At 35.3% G+C, this 25,011-nt stretch overlaps 1 protein-coding gene across 1 annotated transcript; it reads left to right on the top strand.

The window, feature by feature from the left end:
- The first annotated feature begins 4,053 nt into the window (after positions 1–4,053).
- LOC107878425 (probable serine/threonine-protein kinase PBL7) lies at positions 4,054–13,511 on the top strand. Its single transcript, XM_016725412.2, has 6 exons — positions 4,054–4,453; positions 10,101–10,348; positions 10,868–11,003; positions 12,454–12,712; positions 12,862–12,994; positions 13,132–13,511. Exons 1-6 carry the CDS (start codon positions 4,126–4,128, stop codon positions 13,399–13,401), a joined length of 1,374 nt encoding a protein of 457 aa, XP_016580898.2. The 5' UTR covers positions 4,054–4,125; the 3' UTR covers positions 13,402–13,511.
- Positions 13,512–25,011: the final 11,500 nt, after the last annotated feature.

The following is a 25,011-nucleotide window of genomic DNA, read 5'->3' as shown; positions in this document are numbered from 1 at the left end:
TATCTTGCAAATACTAAAAGGCCTGATATTGCCTTTTCGGTAAATTTGCTAGCAAGGTATAGTTCTGCTCTTATTAGGAGACATTGGAATGAGATCAAACACATATTACGATATCTAAAGGAAACTATCGGTATGGGCTTATTTTATTCTAAAGATTGCAGTTTCGATCTTGTTGGTTATGCTGATGCTGGGTACTTATCCGACCTGCATAAAGATCGGTCTAAAATAGGTTATGTATTCATATGTAGGGGTACTGCCATATCTTGGAGATCAACAAAGCAGTCTATCGTAGCCACTTCATTGAATCACGCAGATATTATAGTTATTCATGAAGCAAGCCGAGAGTATGTGTGGTTGAAGTCCATAATACTTCTCATTCGAGAAAAATGTGGCTTGAAATGTGACAAAGTACCCACAATTTTATATGAAGATAATGCAACATGCATAGCACAACTGAAAGGTGGATTCATAAAAGGAGATAGAACGAAACACATTTCGCCAAAGCTCTTCTATACACATGAACTCCAAAAGAATGGTGATATTGACGTACAACAGATTTGTTCAAGTGACAATGTGGCTGATTTATTTACCAAGTCTCTTCCAACTGCAACTTTCTAGAAGATGGTGCATAAGATCGGAATGAGAGATTCAAGGATGTTCTTATTAAGAGGAGTTAATATGCGTTGTACTCTTTTTCCCTTATAAGGTTTTGTCCCACTGGATTTTCCTTGTAAGATTTTTAATGAGGCAGCCTATATGCGTATTGTTAGACATTCAAGGGAGAGTGTTATGATATATATCAATTATAGTGAATGTCTATCAAGATCTATTTGATGTCTATCAGGATTTGATGTATTTGTCTTTTAGTGTGAAACTAGAGGCAAATTTCTCCTATAAATAGAAGGGCTTTCTTCATTGTAAATCATCCCTCAAGGGAAGAAATAAAAATTACTCTCTCTATTCTCTCTACTCTTGTTCATTATTCTTTCTTGTTTTATAACATTTTAAGCGAATTTGATATAATATTCTGTATGCTCACCATCAATTAACTCACGACTGAGAAATAATTAATTAAGTGCTGGAATGATTGTGGAAACACAAACAAAGCTGAGTAATTTCCAAGTGAATTAGGAGGGTTAATAAAACTAATCGAGGGGTTAATGTGTTGAGCTTCTAAAAATCATGGGGGCTTCGAATTGCATCTACATGTGTTGAGCAACTTGCAACTTTATAAAAAACTGTAATCACTCTCTAATTACTTTCTCCGTTTCATCTTAATTGTTGTTTTTATTTAGTTTACCCTATTAAAAAGTAATCAACACAAGGTAAAGTTTATTAAGAGTCCGTTGGGATTGCTGTTACAAAACTGCTTATTTGAGAAATACTTTTATAAAATGACTTTTCAGAAAAATGCTTTAAAAAATACAGTTTGTGTTTGGTAAATTTTTTTGAAAAATGTTTTTGATAATCAAATTGTGGTTGGATAATTTTTTTCAAGAAGTGCTTTTTTGAGACAAATGATCAAAAAGGACATCTATCAATAGACTTTTATTACTAAAATCAATTTATAGAGAAAAATTATTTTAAATATCTATTATAATATTTTTAATTTTTTTTTAATTTAATTAAAAAGTAGGTACTCTAAATTTTTCAATCAATATTTATATACATAAATATATTAAAAAAATTACCAAAAATTACACAAATACACAACTTATGTTTTCAATATTACAAAAAATCACAACTCCCTAAACATATTACAAAAATCCCACATATACACAGAATGTTATGTATATGTCAGATATGTTATGTATATTAATAGGGAGAGAGAGTAAAGTAATTAAAAAAGTGAGAGAGAGTGTAATTATTTTTAAAAGGTTGGTATTTATGTTATTAATACAAAAAATTAAATTGTGATATATTACTTAAATAATTTAAATATTACTTAAAACATCAAACAAAAATGAATACAGAAGTTATTTCATAAATTAAATCACTATATATGGAAAAATTAACGACAAAAATAACTAGTCCTTTATACATCACAAAAATTCTGAACGATTTCATCCCTAGTTTTATCACGCAATGTTTCTATACTTGTAGTTTATCTGTCTTGTATTTTTGAAGGTATACTAAAAGTCTGTTCTGCTTCTTTCAAATATGAAATATAAATTCTTAAAAATTAAACGTTAATCAAACTTGTAAGATATGTTAATTAATTAATAAGGTATATATATATATATATATATATATATATATATATATATATATATATATTTGTGTGATAGAGATATTTTTGTCATACAAAAATTATTCTCTATTTCTGTTTATTTTGAGAAGCAGAAATTTTCTGTTTCTTCCAGAAACAGAAAAACTGTTTTTGTTTATTTTTAAAAACACTTTTGCAAGTTTATCAAACACCCTTCTTTTAAAAAAAAAGTATTTTTTTCTCAAAATAAGTGCTTATTTTGAGAAATAAACAATCCCAAATAGGTTACAAGTTACTTTTATTTAATAAAAGTAGAGGTTAGTTATTTTCAATTTATTCTGTCCATTCTTTATTAATATTATAGTTGAAAGTAGTAGTAACTAATTTTAGTTTTAAATTTCTAAAATTGAATACATTTTCTTCTTACTATTAATTGGTAAACTTACTATATTATGATCAAGAGTTTACGAGTTTAAGCCGTAAAAATAACTTTTTTTGTATGAGGTGAAATAGCTTCAATAAGGATTGGGTCAATTTAGGTCGGACATAGCTAGGGGCAGCCATGATGACATCATCTCGAGAATGATCCTGACACGAAAAAAATGTCCTCTACTAGAGACCCTCTATGATGGTGGTTGCACATCGAGGAGCGACAAAGAGGACATGCGTGTCACAATATTCAGGAGCGCAGGAGACTCCCAATTGATTTGCATCTGACATATGTTGGTGGACTGATTACTCTCCAATGGCTCAAGGGCCGATGACATTCTCCTATTGTTCATTGACAATGTTGGCGACTTGACGCCCTATAAATAGAGACTCCTCCCCCATTGTAAAACATTTGTTTTCTATTTTTCTAAATACTCGAGCAATAAAGTTCTTTAACTTTGTCATTAAGCTTTGGATATTTGCCTTATCATTCTTTGCCATTTTCTAGTTGTTACGCTTACTCATTTTGTACTGTGGCCACGGTTCGCTACTGACATAGGGATTGGGGATGACTTTTTCAGATTTGCGTTCTAACTCAGTTTTGTTCATTATTTATTTGATTTACTTTCTTGCAAATCAACCTACTAACCACAAAGTTAAGATCGTAACATATGCTATTGATCCATAATAATATATCCACAAAGCTAAGACAGTAAACAACAATATTAGTAAATATATTTTAAAATTCAATGTTTTTTCAAACTCTAAGGAGCGTTTGATTGGGAAATAGTTATTTTGGAATAATTAATTTTGAGATTAGTTATTTCGGAATTACCCGAGATAACTTATCCCACCATGCATATAAGATAAGTTATTCCATCACTATGGTATAAATGATGGAATAAGTTATCCCGGGATTGACTAATCCCTCCAACCAAACATGAGATAAAATAAAGAATCATTTTATCTCGAAATTACTTATTCCTTATACCTCACATCAAACGACCCCTAAATGCATAGGGGAAGGTTGTTGGAAATTGCTTAAGTTACTGCACTAATTTTTAGCAAAATAAGTTGTTTAATTTTAGGATGAATTTGAATTTTGAATTTAAGTTAAGTTGTTTGATTTGTTGAAACATTTTAGTGAATTTAAATTTTGAATGCTGCTGATTTTTCTACTGTAAGGTGACTATTTAAAGCCTCCTGATGCTCAATAAAATCATTGAATACTATTGAATGTTATTGAAAATCATTCAATCTTTTAGAGCCATTTTAATCCCTTTTCGCTCCCCGTTAGTGCACCATCAACTCTTTTGCTAAAGACAAACATTCTTTTCAATAGCCACTACGACCCTAGGGACTTAAAAGCAAAAAAGTTTCCTTTTTTCGTAAACTGTGCAGCTATTCCCCGCGCGCACAAAAGAAGACAAATACAAACCTGGGAAAAATCAGAAATAAGAGAAGAGAGAGAAGAAAAAGACTCTTTTATGACTCGGTCCCATTTAGTATTGTCAACATCACAGAGTACTAGTATAGTACACCAAACGAAATATAATCTTTCATCAATATTTAAAAAAGAACAACAGTACTACCACCTCTTCAACTTCTCTCTTTGGGTGTCTTCTCTTTTGCTAGTGCACCAACACTTTTTGGCACCAATGGAAGGTCAAAATGATGAGTACCATAAGAAAGAAAGGGCCATTGCGGTTACTATACTGGTTTTTGCTTCTCTTTCTATTGCTTCCTTGTTTGTTGCAGTTAGTTACTATTGCTATATAAGGAACAAAGCGGCCAAGCGTTTCAAGAACCGGACTTGTAAGTATTTTTACATTTCTGTAAGTTGGTCGTAAGTGTTTTCAAGAATTAGGTACAGGTGTTGAGTTGTGGCTTTTGGGGTTCTTGATTCTTGAATGTATTGCAGAAAGTTTTGATCTTTATGGGGGAACGGGTCAAGAGGGGATGGCACTAAGCAAAGGGGAAAAGAAAGGGGGTGGGGTGGGTGGGGGAGTCGTTTTTTTTTTTTTCATTTTTACGAAAAGAAAAGAAGAAACTTGCATTGTCATTGTGACAAATAAGAAAGGTTAAATGTTGAAATGCTGAGTTAAATGTGTTAATGGCCGGAAGCAGACGCTTATAGTTGAAGAGTTTTTTCAACTTAATGGAGAAGATTTATCTAACTGACCTTGACTAGTTCGGAAGGTGAGCCTTATGATGTTAGTTCATCAAATAGGCTCTAACTGTTTTTCTTGTTTTACTGAGAAAATGATTCGTAATGGAGTCTGGAGTCAAAGGAGCTGTTATTTTTACCAAAAATTTCAAAGGGGACACTTCATTTGAAAAGAAATCAAAGGAGACAAAACATTGGTGGCTGAGCGATTTGCAAATCACTTGGTATCCAGCGATTTGCAAATCGATCGTTGTCCTGTGATTTGAAAATCGCTGGACAAGCGATTTGCAAGTCGTTTGGTGTCATGCGATTTTCAAATCACTTGGTGTCCTATGATATGCACGTCGCCTGGTGTCTGAAATCACGCAGCATGCTCAATCTCTATTCTCAAATGCAGAAACATTGTAAACAAAAAAATCTTTCTAGAAATATTCTATCAAAACACAATTTAAGGTATTCTCAGTAAGGTGTGCTAACAACAACAACAACATACCCAGTGTAATCCCACATATTGGGGTCTGGGGAGAGTAAAATGTAAAATGTACGCAGTCCATACCACTACCTCCGAAGAAGTATAGAGACTGTTTCCGATAGACTTTCGGCTCAGGACAAAAGACAGAAAACAAAATCGAAATAAAACATGAAACAGGATGTAATAGTGTAATAAAACTATACAGTAGTACTATACAGTATCAAACCGGGTGCACACCCCTCTGCACAATCCTCCGATAACTAATAGCAAGGCTACCCCAAAGCACTCCTATCTACTAGCTACGCCCCACCTACCCGCACTAGCCCTCTAACCTATTTCGCGTTTTCCACAACTTCCTATCTAGGGTTATGTCCTCAGTAAGCTGTAACTGATTCATATCACGTCTAACCACCTTCCTCCAGTATTTCTTCGGCCTACCCCTACCCCGCCTGAAACTATCCAAAGCTAACCTCTCACACCTACACACTTGCGCATCAGTATCCCTCCTCATCACATGCCCAAACCATCTCAACCTCACTTCTCACAACTTGTCCTCCACCGAAGTCACCCGCACCTTCTCCCGAATAGTCTCATTCCTAACCTTGTCTCCTCTAGTAAACCCACACATCCACCGCAACATCCTCATTTTCGCCATCTTCAACTTCTGGATATGAGAATTCTTAACTGGCCAACACTCCGCTCCATACAACATGGCCGGGCGGACTACCATTCTATGGAATTTACCTTTAAGCTTGAGAGACACCTTCTTATCACACCAAACTCCCGAGGCAAGCCTCCATTTCATCCACGCAGTTCCAATATGGTGAGTGACATCTTCGTCAATCTCTCCATTTCCCTGAATCATAGACCTAAGGTACTTAAAACTATTCCTCTTACAGACAACCTGGGAATCCATCTTCACAACCACCTCGTCTTCCAGCATCAAGTCACTGAATTTGCATTCCAGTAAGGTATTACATCGAATTTTTAAGTTTTTAAATAATTTTTATTAATTTTACTTTTGATCATAACAAACTGATTTTTTTTCATATAAATATGAATACTTTGTTAAAATTACCACATAAACACCAATCTCAAACAGTTTGGGACAAGAACGCGGGACAACTGTGTTTAAGTACACGTCGTGCCGATACTGAATTCTGGCAGCACATAAAGTATCATCCATTGCATTATCGAATCCTTCAATATTTAACTTTGTGTGGGTTTAGAGAAATTGTTGAACTAGGTACATGCTTTACGATATTGGACACCAGACGATTTGCAAATCGCTGGACACCAAGCGACTTGCAAATCACTAGACACTAGACGATTTGCAAATGCGATTTGCAGATTGCTGGACACCAAACGATTTGCAGATCGCTGGACACCAAGCAATTTGCAAATCACTTGGCCACTAAAGTTTTGTCCCCTTTGGTTTCTTTTCAAATCAAATGTATCCTTTGAAAATTTGATAAAAAAGTTAGTCCTTTTGGCTTCGGGCTCTTCTTAATGGAGAGTTCAGAGCAAAAAGGGTTATTTTTTGACAAAAAATTCCAATTGGAACATTTTATTTGGAAAGAAACCAAAGGGGACAATACGATGTTGGTTGAGCGATTTGCAAATCGCATAGTGTCTAGCGATTTGCAAGTTGCTTGGTCTCGAACGATTTGCATGACTTTTTTCCATTATTAAAGCAGTTTGTTGTTGTGAGTATTCGTTTTATCTCGTTCTAAACTCCCGTTTCAACTATTCTCGGTTCAACTCGAGTATTTACTCTTGTTTAGCTTCCTCTCATTTCTTGTGTTTAAAATGAATCTAGATACAATAAGAGTAAACTTATATTGGGGTGGTAAAGTTTTATACGAAGCTGGTTGTGTAATATATAGTCAGCGGCCTGTAGTTGTACAAATATTTCCATTATCTCTTAAATGTGCGTGGTTGCAACGCTTACCAAGAAACAAAATGGGTATAAGTGATTTGAAAAATGTAGTGATTATCGCTGGACGATATCCAACATCTTTTCGTGCAAATGGAGTTATAACGTACGGTGAGACTTGTATTTGGAATGATGATTCCTCGTCTATATTTTCTTGCACTGTTAAAATTTTTGGTAGCCACATATATACGTCAATTGAACATTGTCCTATCGTTCAAATTCATTATTGGTGGGTTCTTGAACGATATGACAACGTTCAGTTGACGCATATATGTCAAGACTTGTTAAGCTAATGTGACTACCAAAAATTTCAATAGTGTGGGGAAATATAGACAAAGAATCATCGTTCCAAATACAAGTCTCATTGTATGTTATAACTCCATTTGCAGGAAAAGACGTTGGATATCGTCCAGTGATAACCACAACATTTTTTGGATCACTTATACCCTTTTTGTTTCTTAGTAAGCGTTGCAACCGCTCACATTTAAGAGGTAATGAAACATTTGTACAACTACAGGTCGTCGACTATATATTACAGAACCAACTTCATATAAAACTTTACCATCCCAATATAAATTTACTGTTACTATATCTTGATTCATTTTAAATACAAGAAAGGAGAGTAAGCTAAACAAGAGTAAATACTCGAGTTGAAACGGGAGTTTAGAACGAGCTAAAACGAAACAACAAGAAATTGTTTAAATAATGGAAAAAAGCCATGCAAATCGTTGGAGACCAAGCAACTTGCAAATCTCTGGACACCAGGCGATTTGCAAATCGCTCAACCCATATCGTTTTGTTCCCTTTGGCTTCTTTCTAAATCAAGTGTTCCCATTAAAATTTTTGGTCAAAAAAATAGCCCTTTATGCTCCGGACTCTCCATTAAGAAGAGTTCGGAGCCAAAAGGGCTACTTTTTTTTAATCAAAAGTTTCAAAGGGGACACTTGATTTGAAAAGAAATCGAAGGGGACAAAACGTTGATGGCTGAGTGATTTGCAAATCGTTTGGTGTTCAGCAATTTGCAAATCGCCGAACATTTGCAAATCGCTGGTGTCCAGTGATTTGCAAATCGCTTGGTGCCCAATGATTTTCAAACCACTTGGTGTCCAGCGAATTGCAAGTCGCCCGGTGTCCAGTGATTTCACCAAACCATGCAGCATATGTCTGCATGTGAGGACTTCTATCTACAACCCTACCATGCCGAACATAATTTCGACATCTTGTAATGTAATGGTTGCCTCTCCAATTCGCATGTTAAATGTGTGAGTTTCGGGACGCCACCTCCCAACCAATGCATTTATAAGTCTAATATCGTATGGAATGTACCTACTTCAATAATTCCTCTAAACCCACACAAACTTAAATATTGAACGATTCGCTAATGCAATGGACGATACTTTATGTGTTGCCAGAAGTCAGTATCGGCACGACGTGTACTTGAACATAATTCTTGTCCCAAACTGTTTGAGATCGGTGTTTATTTGGTAATTTTAACAGAGGATTAATATTTATATGGAAAAAAATCAGTTTGTTATGATAAAAAATAAAATTAATAAAAATTATTTAAAGAATGTAATATTTAAGCTTAAGAATTTGATGTAATATTTTTGTAAGTCAAAATAAAAGATTACATACATTAACATACCTTACTACTGACAATACCTTAACTTGTGTTTTGATAGAATATTTCTAAAAGGATATCTTTTTGTTTACAATGTTTCTGCACTTGGAAATAGAGATGTTTCTGTACTTGACAATAGAGATTGAGGATTTTTTTATGGGCATCACATTAGTTAACTTGATGCATTTTACAAAGAAACTCACATGCTGCATGGTGAAATCACGCCATGCAAAGCGTTGGGTACCAAGCGACTTGCAAATTGCTGGACACCAAGCGATTTGCAAATCACTCAGTCACCAGGGTTTTGTCCCCTTCGGTTTTTGTCAAGTGTACCCTTTGGAATTTTTGGTCAAAAAAATAGCCCTATTGGCTCCGGACTCCTTCTTAATGCACAAATTTATTGTGCTTTAATAAATGTTAATATAATTAGTTACATGTGTTGAGTTGTGGCTTTGGGATCCTTGAATGTATTGCAGAAAGTTTTGATCTTTATGAAGATATATGGGTCAAAGGAGGATTGTAGTAAGCAACAGGGGAAAGAAGAAGGGGGGGGGGGGGGGGGGGTTCAGTTTTTACCTTTTTAGAGAAGGGGAAGAAGAACCTTGCATTGTCATTGTGACAAGTGGTAAAGATTTAGTGTTGGTTACAGAATGTTAAAATTCTAATGAAATGTCTTAATGACTGGAAGAAGATACTTAGTTGAAGAGTTTCGTCAACTTAATGGAGAAGATTCATCTAACTGACCTTGACTAGTTCGGAATTGAGCCTCATAATGTTAGTTCATAAATTTAGCTCTACTGTTTGTCTTGTTTTACTAAGAAAATGCTTCATAATGCACAAATTTACACCCTGCTCACTGTTCTTAGTAGTTGTCAATAACCTTAGCACTGACCTTGACTAGTTCGGAATTGAGCCTCATAATGTTAGTTCATAAATTTAGCTCTACTGTTTGTCTTGTTTTACTAAGAAAATGCTTCATAATGCACAAATTTACACCCTGCTCACTGTTCTTAGTAGTTGTCAATAACCTTAGCACTAATTGTCCGGATTGTTATACTGAGAAAATGGTTCCTAATGCCCAAAATTTTCACCCTGGACACCGTGCTCTAGTTGTTTTTGATAAAATTAGCACCAACTAATCGGCTTGTGTTACAGAGAAAATGCTTCATTAGGTACAAATTTACACCCTGTGCATTGTGTTTTTTCTGTGCTATTTCGAGTTTTGGGAATGCTAAAGTCTTGATATATTTTTGTTACTTCATCCAGATACTGAGAGTGCTTGTGATGACAAGGGCAACAATTTTGCCAATCTGAAAGTCATTGCCGAGAAGGGACTTCAGGTTTTCACATTTAAGCAGCTGCATTCAGCCACTGGCGGGTTTGGAAAATCTAATGTCATTGGCCATGGTGCTTTCGGGTCAGTGTACAGAGGAGTGCTTCAAGATGGGCGGAAGGTTGCGATTAAGCTGATGGATCAAGCTGGAAAACAAGGGGAGGAAGAATTCAAAGTGGAGGTAAGATATCAGTCAATACTTTTCTGACATAACAGAGTAACGTCTATAATGTTGAAATCTATCTTAATTCATGTTTTGAAGCATTCAGTCAAACTTATTGTTAGGTTGATTAGAGCCATAGATGTGTTGGTCTAATTTACCTACAAAAAAGGTTTGACTTAGTCAATACAATCCAAAGAAGATGCATTATTGTTGTCGTTAGCAAGAAAACAAGTTTACAGATGTCCCGATCTTCGGAAGATTACACGTTAAGATGTAATCTCTAATATAAGCAAAATTGCATACTGTGAATCAACAAAACACTAGTTCCAAAGTCTCGACAGATCCCTTCCAATGTTATGTGATTTTCTAAGTATTTTTGACCTATGTGTCGAACAGTTCCAAAGTACAGAGTTTTAGTGAAACCCTTGAACCCTTTTTGGAACTTCAAGAAGAGTTAGAGGACTCTAATTATTCTTTTACGCAATTTTTACTGCCTCTCCTTTACTTTGGTGGTCAATTGCTTTCATCCAATATTAGGTGGAGTTGCTGTGCCTCTTGCGCTCACCATATTTGCTGTCATTGATTGGCTATTGTTCAGAAAGCAGCCATAAATTGCTTGTTTATGAATTCATGGCAAATGGTGGTTTGCAGGAGCACTTGTATCCAATCAAAGGTATGTAGTGGTTTTCAGTTGTATATGCTTTTGGACATTTGTGGAATCTAGTAGCAGTCTTTGCATATTGTCATTTGCTATTATGGCAATTTTCGATATCAGGCCAATAAATTTGATTATTTGTACCATCAGCACTTCTTTTTCTTCAATCTTTTATTATTGCTTTTACTATTGCATTTCTTTCAAACCATTTTCCCTGAAAACCGATTTTCTTGAGCTGAGAGTCTATCGGAAACAACCTCTCTACCCCACAAAGGTACGGATAAGGTATGCGTACCCACTCTCCCAGACCCCACATGTGGGAATATACTAGTTATCTTGTTGTTATTATGGTGCTGCACTGTGTAACTTGTCACGTGAATCTTTGAAGTTTTTTATTGCCACATTCTTCCTCCCTCCGCAGAACCTGTTTCCTGTCCTCTCTCCTCTCCCTTCAAAAAGCCATCGTCTAAAAAGTTTCATAGATATGACAGTGATGAATGGATTGACATTCTTAGACATATGGAAGTTTGTCATATTGGCTTAGTTTCACTTGGCTGGTAACTCGTCAGCAGAAAATAATGGGGTAATACATTGTTCAGATAAAGGGTTTTTCTTAATGCAGACACCATATTACATATATTGGTATTTGGTAGAACATGGAACAACAGTCAATTTCCTACCTGAGAAAAGCAAATTCAATGTTTATTGTCTCGACATCAGCTTAGAAAGAGCATTGCTCACTGAATTTTTTTCTAACAGCAGCTCCTAATCTGACAGATATTACCTGAACATCCAGTTCTATTTCTCCCCCAACCCTTGCTCACTTGCAAGGAGCAATAATTAAATATCCAATCATCACAGTTTTTAATGGGAACCTCAGTTTATCAAGGCAGTTTAATCTCCCTTATTTGCATAAAAGAATTCATTGAGTGATCACCCATTCATTTACCGCTACTCTTGATGCTGTCACTGTTAGAAACCATTGTCATAAGTTGGCTGTTTGATACTTTGATCTGTCCTTGTATCCATAAATTCTGTATGCTTGGGCTTCCCTTTATGGGGTTAAGAGCCCTCTTGGTCCTCTCAACTCTACAATTCTCACTGTTGTTTCATGTGAATGTACACAAACGTGTTGGATGAGTCACCTAAATCATGTTTTTTCTTTTTGCGACATCTCGGATGTTGTCAACGCATGAATGAGTGATTATTTACGAGTGTCCTCACAGGTAAATGAGATTATTTTCTGAAGTGTGGAAAATCACTTGCTAATTTATATGTTTATAACTTGAAGCAAAGTAAAGTTTTTTTGCGATATTCCTCTGGCATGTTGAATTCCTGCTTACTTTTGTACTGATCCAAGTTTTGTCAAATGACTCATCCCTATTCTTATACCTTTTTTTACATTGTTTCAAGTTTTGCTTTTGAAGTCATCAACTCATTAATGAAATTGTGACACTTCAATTTGTAGGTTCCAGTAATTTTTGTCCAAAGTTGGACTGGAAGACTCGATTGAGAATAGCTTTGGAGGCTGCTAAAGGTCTGGAATATCTCCATGAGCATGTCAATCCGCCAGTTATTCATAGAGATCTTAAGAGTAGCAATATACTTTTGGACAAAAATTTCCATGCCAAAGTTTCTGACTTTGGATTGGCCAAGCTTGGATCTGATAAAGCTGGCGGGCATGTCTCTACCCGAGTTTTGGGGACACAAGGATATGTTGCTCCAGAGTAAGAACCCTTTATTTTGGCTGAATTATGTCAGATTATAGCAGTTCCACGCGTGATTGTTGAGATGTTGTCTTCTCTTAACTTACAGTACCTTCTTTTCTTAGACTTTTACCGTTTCAATGCCAATTTCTTCCATTGAACCATTGCAGATATGCATTAACAGGACACTTGACTACCAAATCAGATGTTTACAGTTATGGGGTTGTCCTCCTAGAGTTGTTGACGGGCAGAGTTCCAGTTGATATGAAGAGATCTCCTGGCGAAGGTGTTCTTGTTTCTTGGGTAGGTTCCCGCAATTGTTTCTTTAATTGTTTTTAGACATGCTATCCTGTGTTTTCGATAATCCCATGTTAAAAGTTATTTTCGAAACAACCTTTTAAGGCCCTGCTGACCTCTTCCTATTCCCATTTGTCTGTTAGGCATTGCCCCGTCTCACTGATAGGGAAAAAGTTGTAGAGATAATGGATACAGCGCTGGAGGGTCAGTATTCGATGAAAGAAGTTATTCAGGTTGCTGCTATAGCTGCAATGTGTGTACAACCGGAGGCTGATTACAGGCCACTGATGGCCGATGTTGTGCAGTCATTGGTTCCACTGGTGAAACAACCACGTCCAGCGGTGAAGGCTGGTAGCTGCTCTAGCTTTCACGCCACACAGTCCCCCATTGCTACACAATCTCCCAAGGCTTAAGACTTCCTTCAAGCGATCCATGCATATCTTGATCCTTAGTTGTACTCAACTTTTATGGAGTAACTAATAGCTTATGGACAACTTTCATGAATAACTTTAATCTAACAAAATTCTCTATTAGTATATTAGATAGAGAATATGAGTTGGGTATATCAAAACAGTCTCTCTATCTCTAAGGTAGGGGTAAGGTTTGGGTAAGCTATACCCACCCCACCACAAACCCAACTTTGTGGGACCAGGAGCGGATTTACACGGTGGTGCCCTGGAGGTTTATCTGAACCCTTTGGTCATGCTACTTTTCCTAAATCTTTGATGAAAGCTCTATCATAATTTAAGAGTCCTAAAAATTTTTGTAAATCTTTAGTCTTGTCTAATTTATCTGGCATTTCTAAGACTTTTTTAGCTTTATTAAATGATATTGTAGTGATTAGTTTATCTAAGGTTATAAGGTCTTCTTTTGTAGTATTAAGTCTTTTATATTTTATGTATAAACTATATAAATTATTTTCAATTTCTTTTAATGGTTTTGTATTTTTAGGTGGTATATTCATTAAGCCAAATAAAAAGGGTGCATATCTCTTAAAATCTTATCTACCCGGTAACATATATATACAATAAAATCTTATCTACCCGGTAATATATATATATACAATAACATATATATATATCTTAAAATCTTATCTATCCGGTAACGGAATCAATTCTAAAATTTCTATAGTTTATACAATATCTAATGCTTTCTAATCTATATTTTAGCAAATTTATATGATTTAGGCAATTTAGTAAATTTATAAAGTCTCAAATAATGTATTTGATTGCTTCTGGTAATTCTGTAGTTTCTAATATTTCTATTTGATTTATTAGTTTTTGTTCTATTCTTAAGAAATCGTTTCTTTGTCTTATTTCTTTATATAAATAATTATATTCTCTTTGTATTTCTCTTACAAAAAGATGCGTTTTCATGTATTTTTACCCTAAAGGAATACTTACTTGGTCACAACATCTCCTATAATAGCTTATTCTTCTATTATGGTTAAATATGTCAACACCAGCTCCCTAGAAAAAGACAGTCAAGATAAAAATATAGAAGAATTAATAGAACAACTAAAAAAGATAGAAATAACCCTCAAAAAGAATTAAAAGAAGCTAAAATAACTATATCAACTAAGTCAAAATCATGGACCTTTTTTCAGTATTCCCAAATAGAAAAAGATCCAAGTTTTACAAGACAAAGATCAAGTTTTACTCAAAACAGTTTAACAAATAATGTGCTATCAAAAATAATAAATAAACCAAGAATGACTTCAAGACAACAGTTAGAAAAAGTAATAAACGTAGATAAAGAAATACAATTATTCCAACAAAATAAATTAAAACTGTTAAATGCTAAAATATTATATAATGAAGGAATGTTTTCAAAAGCACAACTATACATACATTATAGAGAAGAACATATGTGTTATCGGAGAAAATAGTTGTAGCATAAATTTAATAAGCTCAGACTCTTTAAAAGAATCATGAAATTAGACATGAATCTTATGCACTTGGGATTAATAGTAATAGGCATAAAAAGATTAACTAGAAAAAATTTAGGAACTAAAGTATTAATCACAATATATGATAATAGATGGTCAGACACAGAAAGCTCTATAATAGGAATAACTTAAGTAGACATGACTAATAATGGAGGACTTTTTAATTGTAGTCCAAATAATATGATAAATACCTTAGAATTCGGAAAACATATTAAAATAGGTGTACAAACTAGAAGATATGAAGAAATGAATAATGAAAATAATTTACTTATATGTGTATTTTATAAGAAAACTTGCCACTAATAGTAGTATAAAGTTTAATCTAAAGATAGATGATGTAGTAAGTTTAATGGGAAATAAAGGGATTAAATTACTAAAACCCCTAAAAATAAACTTAGAAAAATATGTAGGATTAGAATGGAATTTAGAAAAATTTACTAAAAAAGAAATACTAAAGCCAACCGATCATTTAATGTATATAAACAGTAAAGGAAAAGCTTCAGTAAGATTCACAGACTACCAATATACAAATGAAAAAGAAACTGATGAAGAAATTGAAGAATGTGAAAATACTAATTTTATGAATATAGAAATATTAGAAGAAGGTTTTGAAGTAAATAAAGCTATAATAAAAGCAGAAGCCCTATATGAAATAAATAACAATAGCGTATTTAAGTGTACAGGTTGTAAAAAAGACTATCGCCCTAAGAAGAAATATTACTTGAGGAGATCAAGTGCGAGAAAATCATACTTAGATAAGAACAAACATGTGAGAAAATATAACACTGGTAAAACCTATAAGAATAAATTAGAATGTTTTATTTGTGGAAGTATAAAACATTTAGCAAATACTTGTCCAAAAAAAAATAATAATAGATCCAGAAATGCACAATTAATAGAGAATGTGAATGAGAATTTGATAAATGTAGATGAATATATGTCAAATAATGAAAGTATATACTCTATCAGAAGTATGAAAGTTTTTGAAGAAGAAAAGAATAATTCTGATTCTTCAAACTTTGGAGAAAATAAATTTATAAATGAAATAGGACTAGAAAGAACAAACACAGACTATCACTTAGTCAATAACAGAAAGAACAAACACAGACTATCACTTAGTCAATAACACACACTATCACTTAGTCACAGACTATTATGATAGATCTGCTAAGTTATTATCTTTTCCTTTAATGTTCTAAAACAATATTATAGAATGAAGTAGCATCTAGGAAATTTAACCATCTCCTTTTACTACTATTCTTATCTTTTATTTTCTGATAAAACTTTACTATAGCTTTGCAGTCTGTTCTTACTAGTATTTCGGGCTTATTTAATATATAAAGTTTAAAACTATTTAAACCATAAATTACTGCTAGTGTTTCCGTATCTATACTATTTAATTTTCCTTTTTCTTTATATTTTCCACTTGAATAAACACAAATTTTTTCATCTTTTTTGTCACTATATTTATTAGGTTTTGCTTTTAATACTGCTCCCCATCCTTGAAGGCTTCCATCTGTCTCGTCTATTAAATAATCTGTTTCTAATGGTAACGTTAAGTCTGGAATGTCTTGTATCATGCTTTTAAGTTGTTGGACTAATTTTATGTCAATCCATTTGCATGGATTCTTGAGGTTTTGACAAATTTTTTAATTAATTTTGCTAGTAAAATTCTACTATTTAGAATGCTCCTTGTATATCCTGAATCAACTATAGCTAAAGTATCGAACTCATGGTTTTGAATTTTTATTCTCGCTAAAACTTTGACTGTACTAATTTTCTTTTCTTCATTGCATACCATTCCTTCAAATGGTACATTCATTGATTTTTTAACTTTATTATTTTCAACAGATATATTTAATAATCATACTCTACTAAGTCTTCTTCCTTAATTATATCTTTACTGTATATTCTTATCTCTAGTCTTTTAGTCTTTCATCTAATTCTAATATTCTATCTTTTGTTGTTCTGGTTATTGGTTTCTTGTTGTAAAATTTATTTAAATTATAGGTTGATTTCGAAGTTTCTAAGATTTCTGATGCTTTCTCTATACATTTTATGCATGCTTCTTTGTAACATTTCCTGCATTTTGCCCTTTTGTTTTTACTTGGAAACCATTTACAGAAACAACATTGATTACTGTCTAATCCTTTTCCTTCTTCAAATTCGTGTTCACATTCTTCTATCAGATTTACTAAATCATAATAGTCTGTGACTAAGTGATAGTCTGTGTTATTGACTAAGTGATCATCACAAGACTATCTAAAGACACTAATGAGCAACACTCGTTTCAGACCACTTACGATGCTAGAATAGCCAAAATTAGATAGAATAATTTTTGGACCCTACAACTTGGTATGTTACGAACCATCCAACTTAACTTTCAGACGAAAGCCAGAAGTACAAGTGGATAAGCCACAGATATGTATACTAGACAATTTATGGATAGCTTATAATAGAAGTGACATTAATTATTTTATTTCAGTTCTAAATGCATTAAGTTACTATTTTATTGAGAAAAATACTACTAACAAGTTTAAATTCTATGTTGTTCTTAGAGGACAGCAACAAGGAGTGTTCCAGACTTGGATAGAGGTAATGGACGCCATAAAAGATTATAGAACACCTCTTTATAAAAGTTTTTATGACCTCTCAGAAACTCTAGACTATGCCTGGAGAAATCTGGGACCAAATTATTTTATTACTCCAGCTTTAAGACCAGAAGCACAAAAAATTCCTCAATATAATATTAACAAAAACACAGACAAAATTATATTTTGTGATCATTGTTCCTCTATGACCGGAGCTTTTCAAAGATTGAATCAAGCCAATAAAGTTTTAAAACAAGATAATGAAAACCTTGTAAAAGAAAAAGGACAGATGTTAGAACATGTAAGTATTTTACAAGACCGTATAAAAATTCTTCATTTTGAACTTTCACAACATACTCAGCCAATTTATGAGACCCAGCCAAAGAGTTCTCCATCTTCTTTAAAAATGGAAAAACCCACTGTATCGGGTAATGATACGGCTAGTCCAGCTCAAACGATAGCTGATAAAGACTTCTCAAATCCGTTAATGAATGTGCATTCCTCAATGAATGCAGCAAGACCCACTGTATCGAGTAATGATACAGTAGTCCAGCTCAAACGGTAGCTGAACGACTTTGATACCAATAATGAGCAAATAGTGATAATGAGTAGATAGTAGATGTAATAATAAGCAGAAAATAATAAACAGATATATAATAAGCAGCTAGTAGATAATGAGTATAGTTAATAATAATAAACAGAGGTAGTACGCAGATATAAGCCAGATATAAGATAAATATATATATATATATATATATATATATATATATATATATATATATATAGACAAATAAATATGTAATGAGCATATAGATATATTAATAATATATAAACAAAACTAATAATAAATTGTGACTAGTATATGTATAAACAATATAAGTCTAAGTATATATATGTTAGACACGTGGATATAGCTAGTATAACAAAATAAACAAGTTATTAAAGTAAGTAGGTAATTTTGTAAGTTATTAAAGTAGGTGAGTAATATTAAGATATTAACGCAGAATTATCGTGAGTTTGTTTTAATATGGTGTAAAGTCCTACTCAGTACTTCCTCCTTCGTTGTCCTTAGTCCAGTGTAAGTGTCCAAGTCATAAAGGTCCAAGTGTATTTTCTCCCAATATATATTATTTTGTATTTTTTGGTTTATTAATTTTTTTTACCCTATTCATATCTTTCTCTTCAGTTTTAGGTATTTTAGCAATATCTTCTTTAATCACACCCCGAGAAAATAACAACAGTCCTTCTTTCAATCTTATTCGGGCTCTCCAAGTCCCTAGGAATTTACAGATTAATCCATTGTTATTGCTAAAACACTGAGAGAATAACCATATACTGATGATATTTTTATAAGTAATTTACAAATTTTAAAAGATTAGAAAAACTGTTGGAAAATCGCCGGTGATCCGGATCTTAATAATAAAACATATGTGAAAGAAAATATAAACTTAATTAATTCAAACATAATTTACAAACTTGGGAGAAAATTACAAAGACCTATGTAACTACTACTTACATGCCTTAAGGAAGAAGTGAGGTTTCCCTTTCGGGAGTCCCCTGAAAAATTGACAGCTACCAGAAAATGAAGAACTAAGAAAACTTTTCACACACTCCTAATTTTTTTTTGAAGTAACTTACAAACTTCGAAACTAAGAACTCCCTAGTTCAAGAACCTAAGCTCCTACATCCAACTTCAAAAACCTCCAAAGTTCACCATTAATTCTGCAAATTTATTCAAGATTCCAAGTTCCTAGTTCAAGAACTCCAAGAACCATCATTCAAAAGGCACGATTAACATCTCAAAAATGAGTATCGATCTAAAGTTCATCATTCAAGGTATGTGGGGTTTTTCAACAAGAACTCTCTTTCGTTCTTGTGCCCAAAAGTAATTTTCTTTACAAAGGCATGATTTTTATTTGATTTTTACGAATTTGAAGCATGAACCATATCTTATGATGATTATTATGAAATCTTGATGTTTATGATTTTGAAAGATGAGTTTACATGTGTGGAGATATAAAGCATGAATCTTGAATGATATTTATCATGATTTTGATATTTGGATCGTGAATCCCCATTGAAAATTGTATTTTTTTGAGAAAGTGTGTGTTATAAACACGTTGATGTTGAATATTTGAGATATTTTGAATGATTTGACCTTTTGATCTTAATGGAGTTGTTTTGAACTCGAGTGTGAAAGAAATCCACAACGTGGTTGATTTTGATAGATGGGAAACATGATGGCTCCCGATGTATATTTATATATTACTGAAATTATTTTGTTGTGGATTGTCTTTGAAATGATCTGAGCTAAGTCCGGGAGAAATCTTTAGCATCGAGTGGGAGGTATAAAGCGACCTTACTTTCCTAGAACTACGTGCCCCCGTAGGAGTGAGCCTGAGGCTGATTTATATAGTGATCACTAGTTTGTGTGGATTTGATATCGATAGTCCTACTCCAATGGCAAGGATAGGAAGGCTCTCCGCAACGTGGGTTGTATGTTGGACTCCATGTAGCTCACATGGTTTATGTCGGTTATAAGATCTCCCAGTGTGTGTGTTTCCTTGTGTCTAAGGTGAATGGTGAAGTGATTTGAAAGTGGAATTGTGAAAGTTATTCTTTCGAAAGATTTAAATGATATTTACATTATGAGAATTGATATTCTTGATGAACTGAAAGTGATTGACAAATTATATGATGACTCACATATGTTATTGTACTTATTTCATCCTCTCATGATTATGATGATTTTCTTCGGGCTATGTGAGTCTTTCATACTTCCTGCATATTTATTATAAATAATTATGATGATGATGCTTATACAACTGCATACACCCCTATATACTCGGTTCCTTTCCATGGTACTGACTCACATCTTCGGATGTGGGCTGAATTTTCTCGGAATGTAGGTTCAGGCGCTCAGTTCCAGGTTCGACAGTGATTCTTTGGGCACTTTATTCTACATCCTCTATTGTGGTGAGTCCTCATGTTCTGAGGACGTGATGTCTGATGTTGGTTTCACGAAATCGTTTATATTTGAAAACTGAGTATGAGTCAGTTGGGGCATGTCTCAATGGCTCACTGATTTTATTGATTTTCTTAGAGGCTTGTCAGACTAGTATAGATATTAGAAGTTGACTAATAAGTCGTATTTTGTTATCTTTCTGAAATTCTTTTATTCTTGGATGATGATTACTTTGTTGATATTTGAGGGTTATTTATGGAAACCCCATTGATTTGTGTTGAACTGAATGAAAATGGCTCAAAGGGTTAGCTTGGGGCTACTGGTAAGCTCAAGCACCGTGTGATGCTCCGGGACCCATTTTTCGGGGTGTTACAAACTTGATATCAGAGCCTAAGGTTTTAAGGTATCCTAGGGAATCTGACAAGCCGCGTTAAGTAGAGTCTTAATTATCGGTGTGTAGCGCGCCATATCTATGAGCAAGAGGCTACAAGATATTTTAGGAAAAAGTGTGATTCTTTCTTTCAGAAGTCTATCGTGCTTAAAGTGTCTCTCTCTAGTATTGATTCGTGCTCTCCTCTTTCAGAAATATGCCTCCACATCGAGCGAGAAGAAATAATGATGGTCAGCAACCTCAACCTGCTGAACCATTAAATAAAACCATGTCTCATGCTGAATTTTGGGCAGCCTTTCAGGCGTTGGCCCAAGCTGTTACTACAAATATTCAGGCTAACCCGACCCCGACTCCACAACAGCAGGGAGGTGATTCAGCTGCTGCCAGGATCCGTGACTTCATGCAGATGAATTCGCCGAAACTCTATGGGTCTAAGTCTGATGAGGATCCACAGTTGTTTTTAGAGGAGGTGCGGAAGATTACTCAGGTGATGCATGTATCTGAGGAACATAGTGTGGAGTTGGCTGTGTATAGGTTGAAAGACCTTGCTTATGACTGGGTTGTTGCTTGGAGGAAAGGTAGGGGTGAGAGAGTTGTCCCTACAACTTGGCAAGAGTTTCAGGATGCATTCCTGGATAAGTTTTTCCCTTTGGAGATGAGGGAGGCAAAAGTGAAAGAGTTTATGAACCTACGACTGGGCTCTATGGCTGTTAGGGAGTATTGTCTAAAGTTCAATCAGTTGGCCAAGTATGCTCCTGACTTAGTGGCTGATAATCGGGCTAGTATGAGTAAGTTTGTGACTGGAGTGTCTAGTTCTATGGTTAAGGAGTGTAGGTCTGCTATGCTAAATAGTGAGATGAATCTTTCTAGGCTGATGACTCATGCCCAACAGATTAAGGCAGACAAGATTAAGGAGAGAGATAGAATGAGAAGGAATAAGAGAGCTAGGTCCGAGCAGCACAGACAAGGTCAGACTAGATCGCAGGGAGGGAGTCATCCTCAGTATCAGGATCGTTCGTCTATGCCAGCACCGTCATCTGCCAGTGCTCCCGTGCCTAGAGGTAGGCAAGAGCAAGTTACTAGGTCATATGCATCCAGGTCCTAGTATAGTGCTGGCAGTAAGCCAAATTGTCCCCTGTGTCCTAAGTGTGGTAGGGCTCATTCAGGTGAGTGTTGGGGTGAGAATAGGGGTTCCGGTATGGTGACATAGGTCACAGAGTTAGAGATTGTCCACAGGATGGACAAGGGTGTCATGACTATCTCCCTCAGACCTAGACTCAGACTGTTAGTGCTCCAGTTCCAGCGACTCGCCCAGCCCCAGCTCAGGGCGCCTCTTCTAGCAATGCTGGCGGGCAGCGCCAGAATAGATTCTATGCTTTACCGTCCCGCCAGGAACAGGAGGACTCTCCCGATGTTGTTACTGGTATTCTTCGTATATTTCAGTTTGATGTGTATGCTTTGTTGGATCTTGGATCCAGTTTCTCATATGTTACACCTTTGATTGCTGTGAATTTTGAAATGAGTCCTGAGATTATTCTTGAGCCTATCCTAGTTTCTACCTCAGTGGGTGATTCGATTGTTGCCCAGAAAATGTATAAAAAGTGTCCTGTTACCGTTCTTCAAAGAGTCTTGTTGGCTGATCTGATTGAGTTAGACATGGTATATTTTGATGTGATTCTGGGTATGGACTGGCTGTATTCTTCTTAAGCCTCTATTGATTGTTGGACCTGAGTGGTCAAGTTTCAATTTTCGGGTGCATCCGTGTTTGAGTGGTCTGGGAATTCTGTGTCACCCAAGAGTCATTTTATCTCTTACCTCAAAGCTAGAAATCTTATTTCCAAAGGGTGTATATACCATTTGGTTAGAGTCAAAGACACTAAGTCTGAGACTCCAACTCTCCAGTCTGTTAACGACGTCAATGAGTTATCTGATGTCTTTCTGGATGATCTCCCAGGGATACCTCCTGATAGAGAGATAGAGTTCGGGATTAATCTTCTTCTCGATACTCATCCCATTTCTATTCCTCCTTACCGTATGGTCCCTATAGAACTTAAAGAGTTGAAAGAGCAACTCAAAGATCTACTAGATAAGGGTTTCATAAGGCCTAGTGTTTCTCCTTGGGGTGCTCCTGTGTTGTTTGTGAGAAAGAAATATGGCTCTTTGCGTATGTGCATTGATTACCTCCAACTGAATAAAGTCACCGTAAAAAATAAGTACCCCCTTTCGAGAATAGATGATTTGCTTGACCAATTGCAAGGTGCAAGTTATTTCTCAAAGATAGACCTTCGTTCCGGCTATCATCAACTCAAAGTTAGGGAGTGTGACACCCCAAAAACCGCTTTTCGAACTCGTTATGGCCATTTTGAGTTTCTTATTATGTCTTTCGGGTTTACTAATGCCCCAGCAGCTTTTATGGACCTCATGAATCGAGTGTTCAGATCATATCTGGATATGTTTGTCATAGTGTTCATCGATGATATACTGGTGTACTCCCGTAGTGAGGATGAACATTTTGATCATCTCCGAACTGTCTTGCAAACCCTTAGAGATCACAAGTTATTTGCCAAGTTCAGTAAGTGTGAGTTTTGGCTAAGGTCAGTTGCTTTTCTGGGTCATACCATTTCTTCTGAGGGTATTAGAGTTGATCCCCAAAAGACCGAAGCTGTTAGAAATTAGCCTAGACCTATTTCTCGGACTAATATCCAAAGTTTCTTGGGTTTAGCTGGCTATTACCGCCATTTTGTTGAGGGTTTCTCCTCTATAGCGTCTCCGATGACTCGGTTGACCCAAAAGAAAGTGAAGTTCATGTGGTCCGAATCTTGTGAGAAGAGTTTTCAGAAGTTGAAAACTCGACTCACTTCAGCCCCTATTTTGACTTTGCCTGATGGTGTTGATGGTTTTGTGGTGTACTGTGATGCTTCGAGAGTTAGGTTGCGTTGCGTATTGATGCAGAAGTGTAAGGTGATAGCTTATGCTTCTAGACAGTTGAAACCCCATGAGAAAAATTATCCCACCCATGACCTTGAGTTGGCTGCTGCTGTGTTTGCTTTGAAAATCTGGAGACACTATTTTTATGGTGTCCATGTTGATGTTTTCACTGATCACAAGAGTCTGCAGTATCTGTTTACCCAGAGAGAATTGAATCTTAGGCAGAGATGATGGTTAGAATTGTTAAAGGACTATGATATGAGTGTGCTGTACCATCGGGGCAAGGCCAATGTTGTGGCGGATGCCCTAAGTAGAGTGTCCATGGGTAGTGTTTTGCATGTGGTAGAAGGTAAGAAAGAGTTGGCTCGTGATGTACATCGTTTGGCTAGATTGGGGGTTAGGTTGTTTGACTTTACTGAAGGTAGTATAGGGGTTCAAAGTAGTTCCAAATCCTCCTTGGTTTCAGAAGTGAAGGAAAAGAAATACTTAGATGCTAGTTTGATCAGACTGAAGGAGTCAGTCAAGGATCAAAAAGTAGAGGTTTTCTCCCAAGAGGGAGATGGTGTGTTGAGATTGCAGGGTAGATTGTGTGTCCCGAATGTTGATGATCTGAGACAGAGGATTATGGCTGAAGCTCACGGGGCGCGATATTCTATTCATCCTGGTGCCACCAAGATGTACCGAGACTTGCGGAAAATCTATTGGTGGAGTGGCATGAAGAAAGAATTAGCAGCGTTTGTAGCTAAGTGTGCAACATGCCAACAGGTTAAGGTTGAACACCAATGACCTGGTGGTATGATGCAAGAGTTTAGTATTCCCACCTGGAAGTGGGAAGAGATAAATATGAACTTCGTGATTGGTTTACCTACTTCCCGACGCCATCATGATTCCATTTGGGTTGTGGTTAATAAGTTGACTAAGTCTGCTCATTTCTTGCCTATTCATACTTCATATACTACTGAGGATTACGCTAGATTATATATCCGAGAGCTAGTCAGAATGCATGGAGTTCCCTTGTCTATCATTTCGGATAGGGGTACTCAGTTCACTTCGCAATTTTTAAAAGTTTTTCAGAAGGGTCTTGGTACCCAAGTGCTTTTGAGTTCTGCTTTTCATCCGCAGACCGATGGTCAGGCTGAGCGGACCATCCAAACCTTAGAGGATATGTTGAGAGCTTGTGCACTTGACTTTAAGGTAAGT

This window comes from Capsicum annuum, chromosome 7 (genome assembly GCF_002878395.1).
Source record: "Capsicum annuum cultivar UCD-10X-F1 chromosome 7, UCD10Xv1.1, whole genome shotgun sequence".
Lineage (NCBI taxonomy): Eukaryota > Viridiplantae > Streptophyta > Magnoliopsida > Solanales > Solanaceae > Capsicum > Capsicum annuum.
This window is presented reverse-complemented; position numbering and strand designations above follow the sequence as displayed.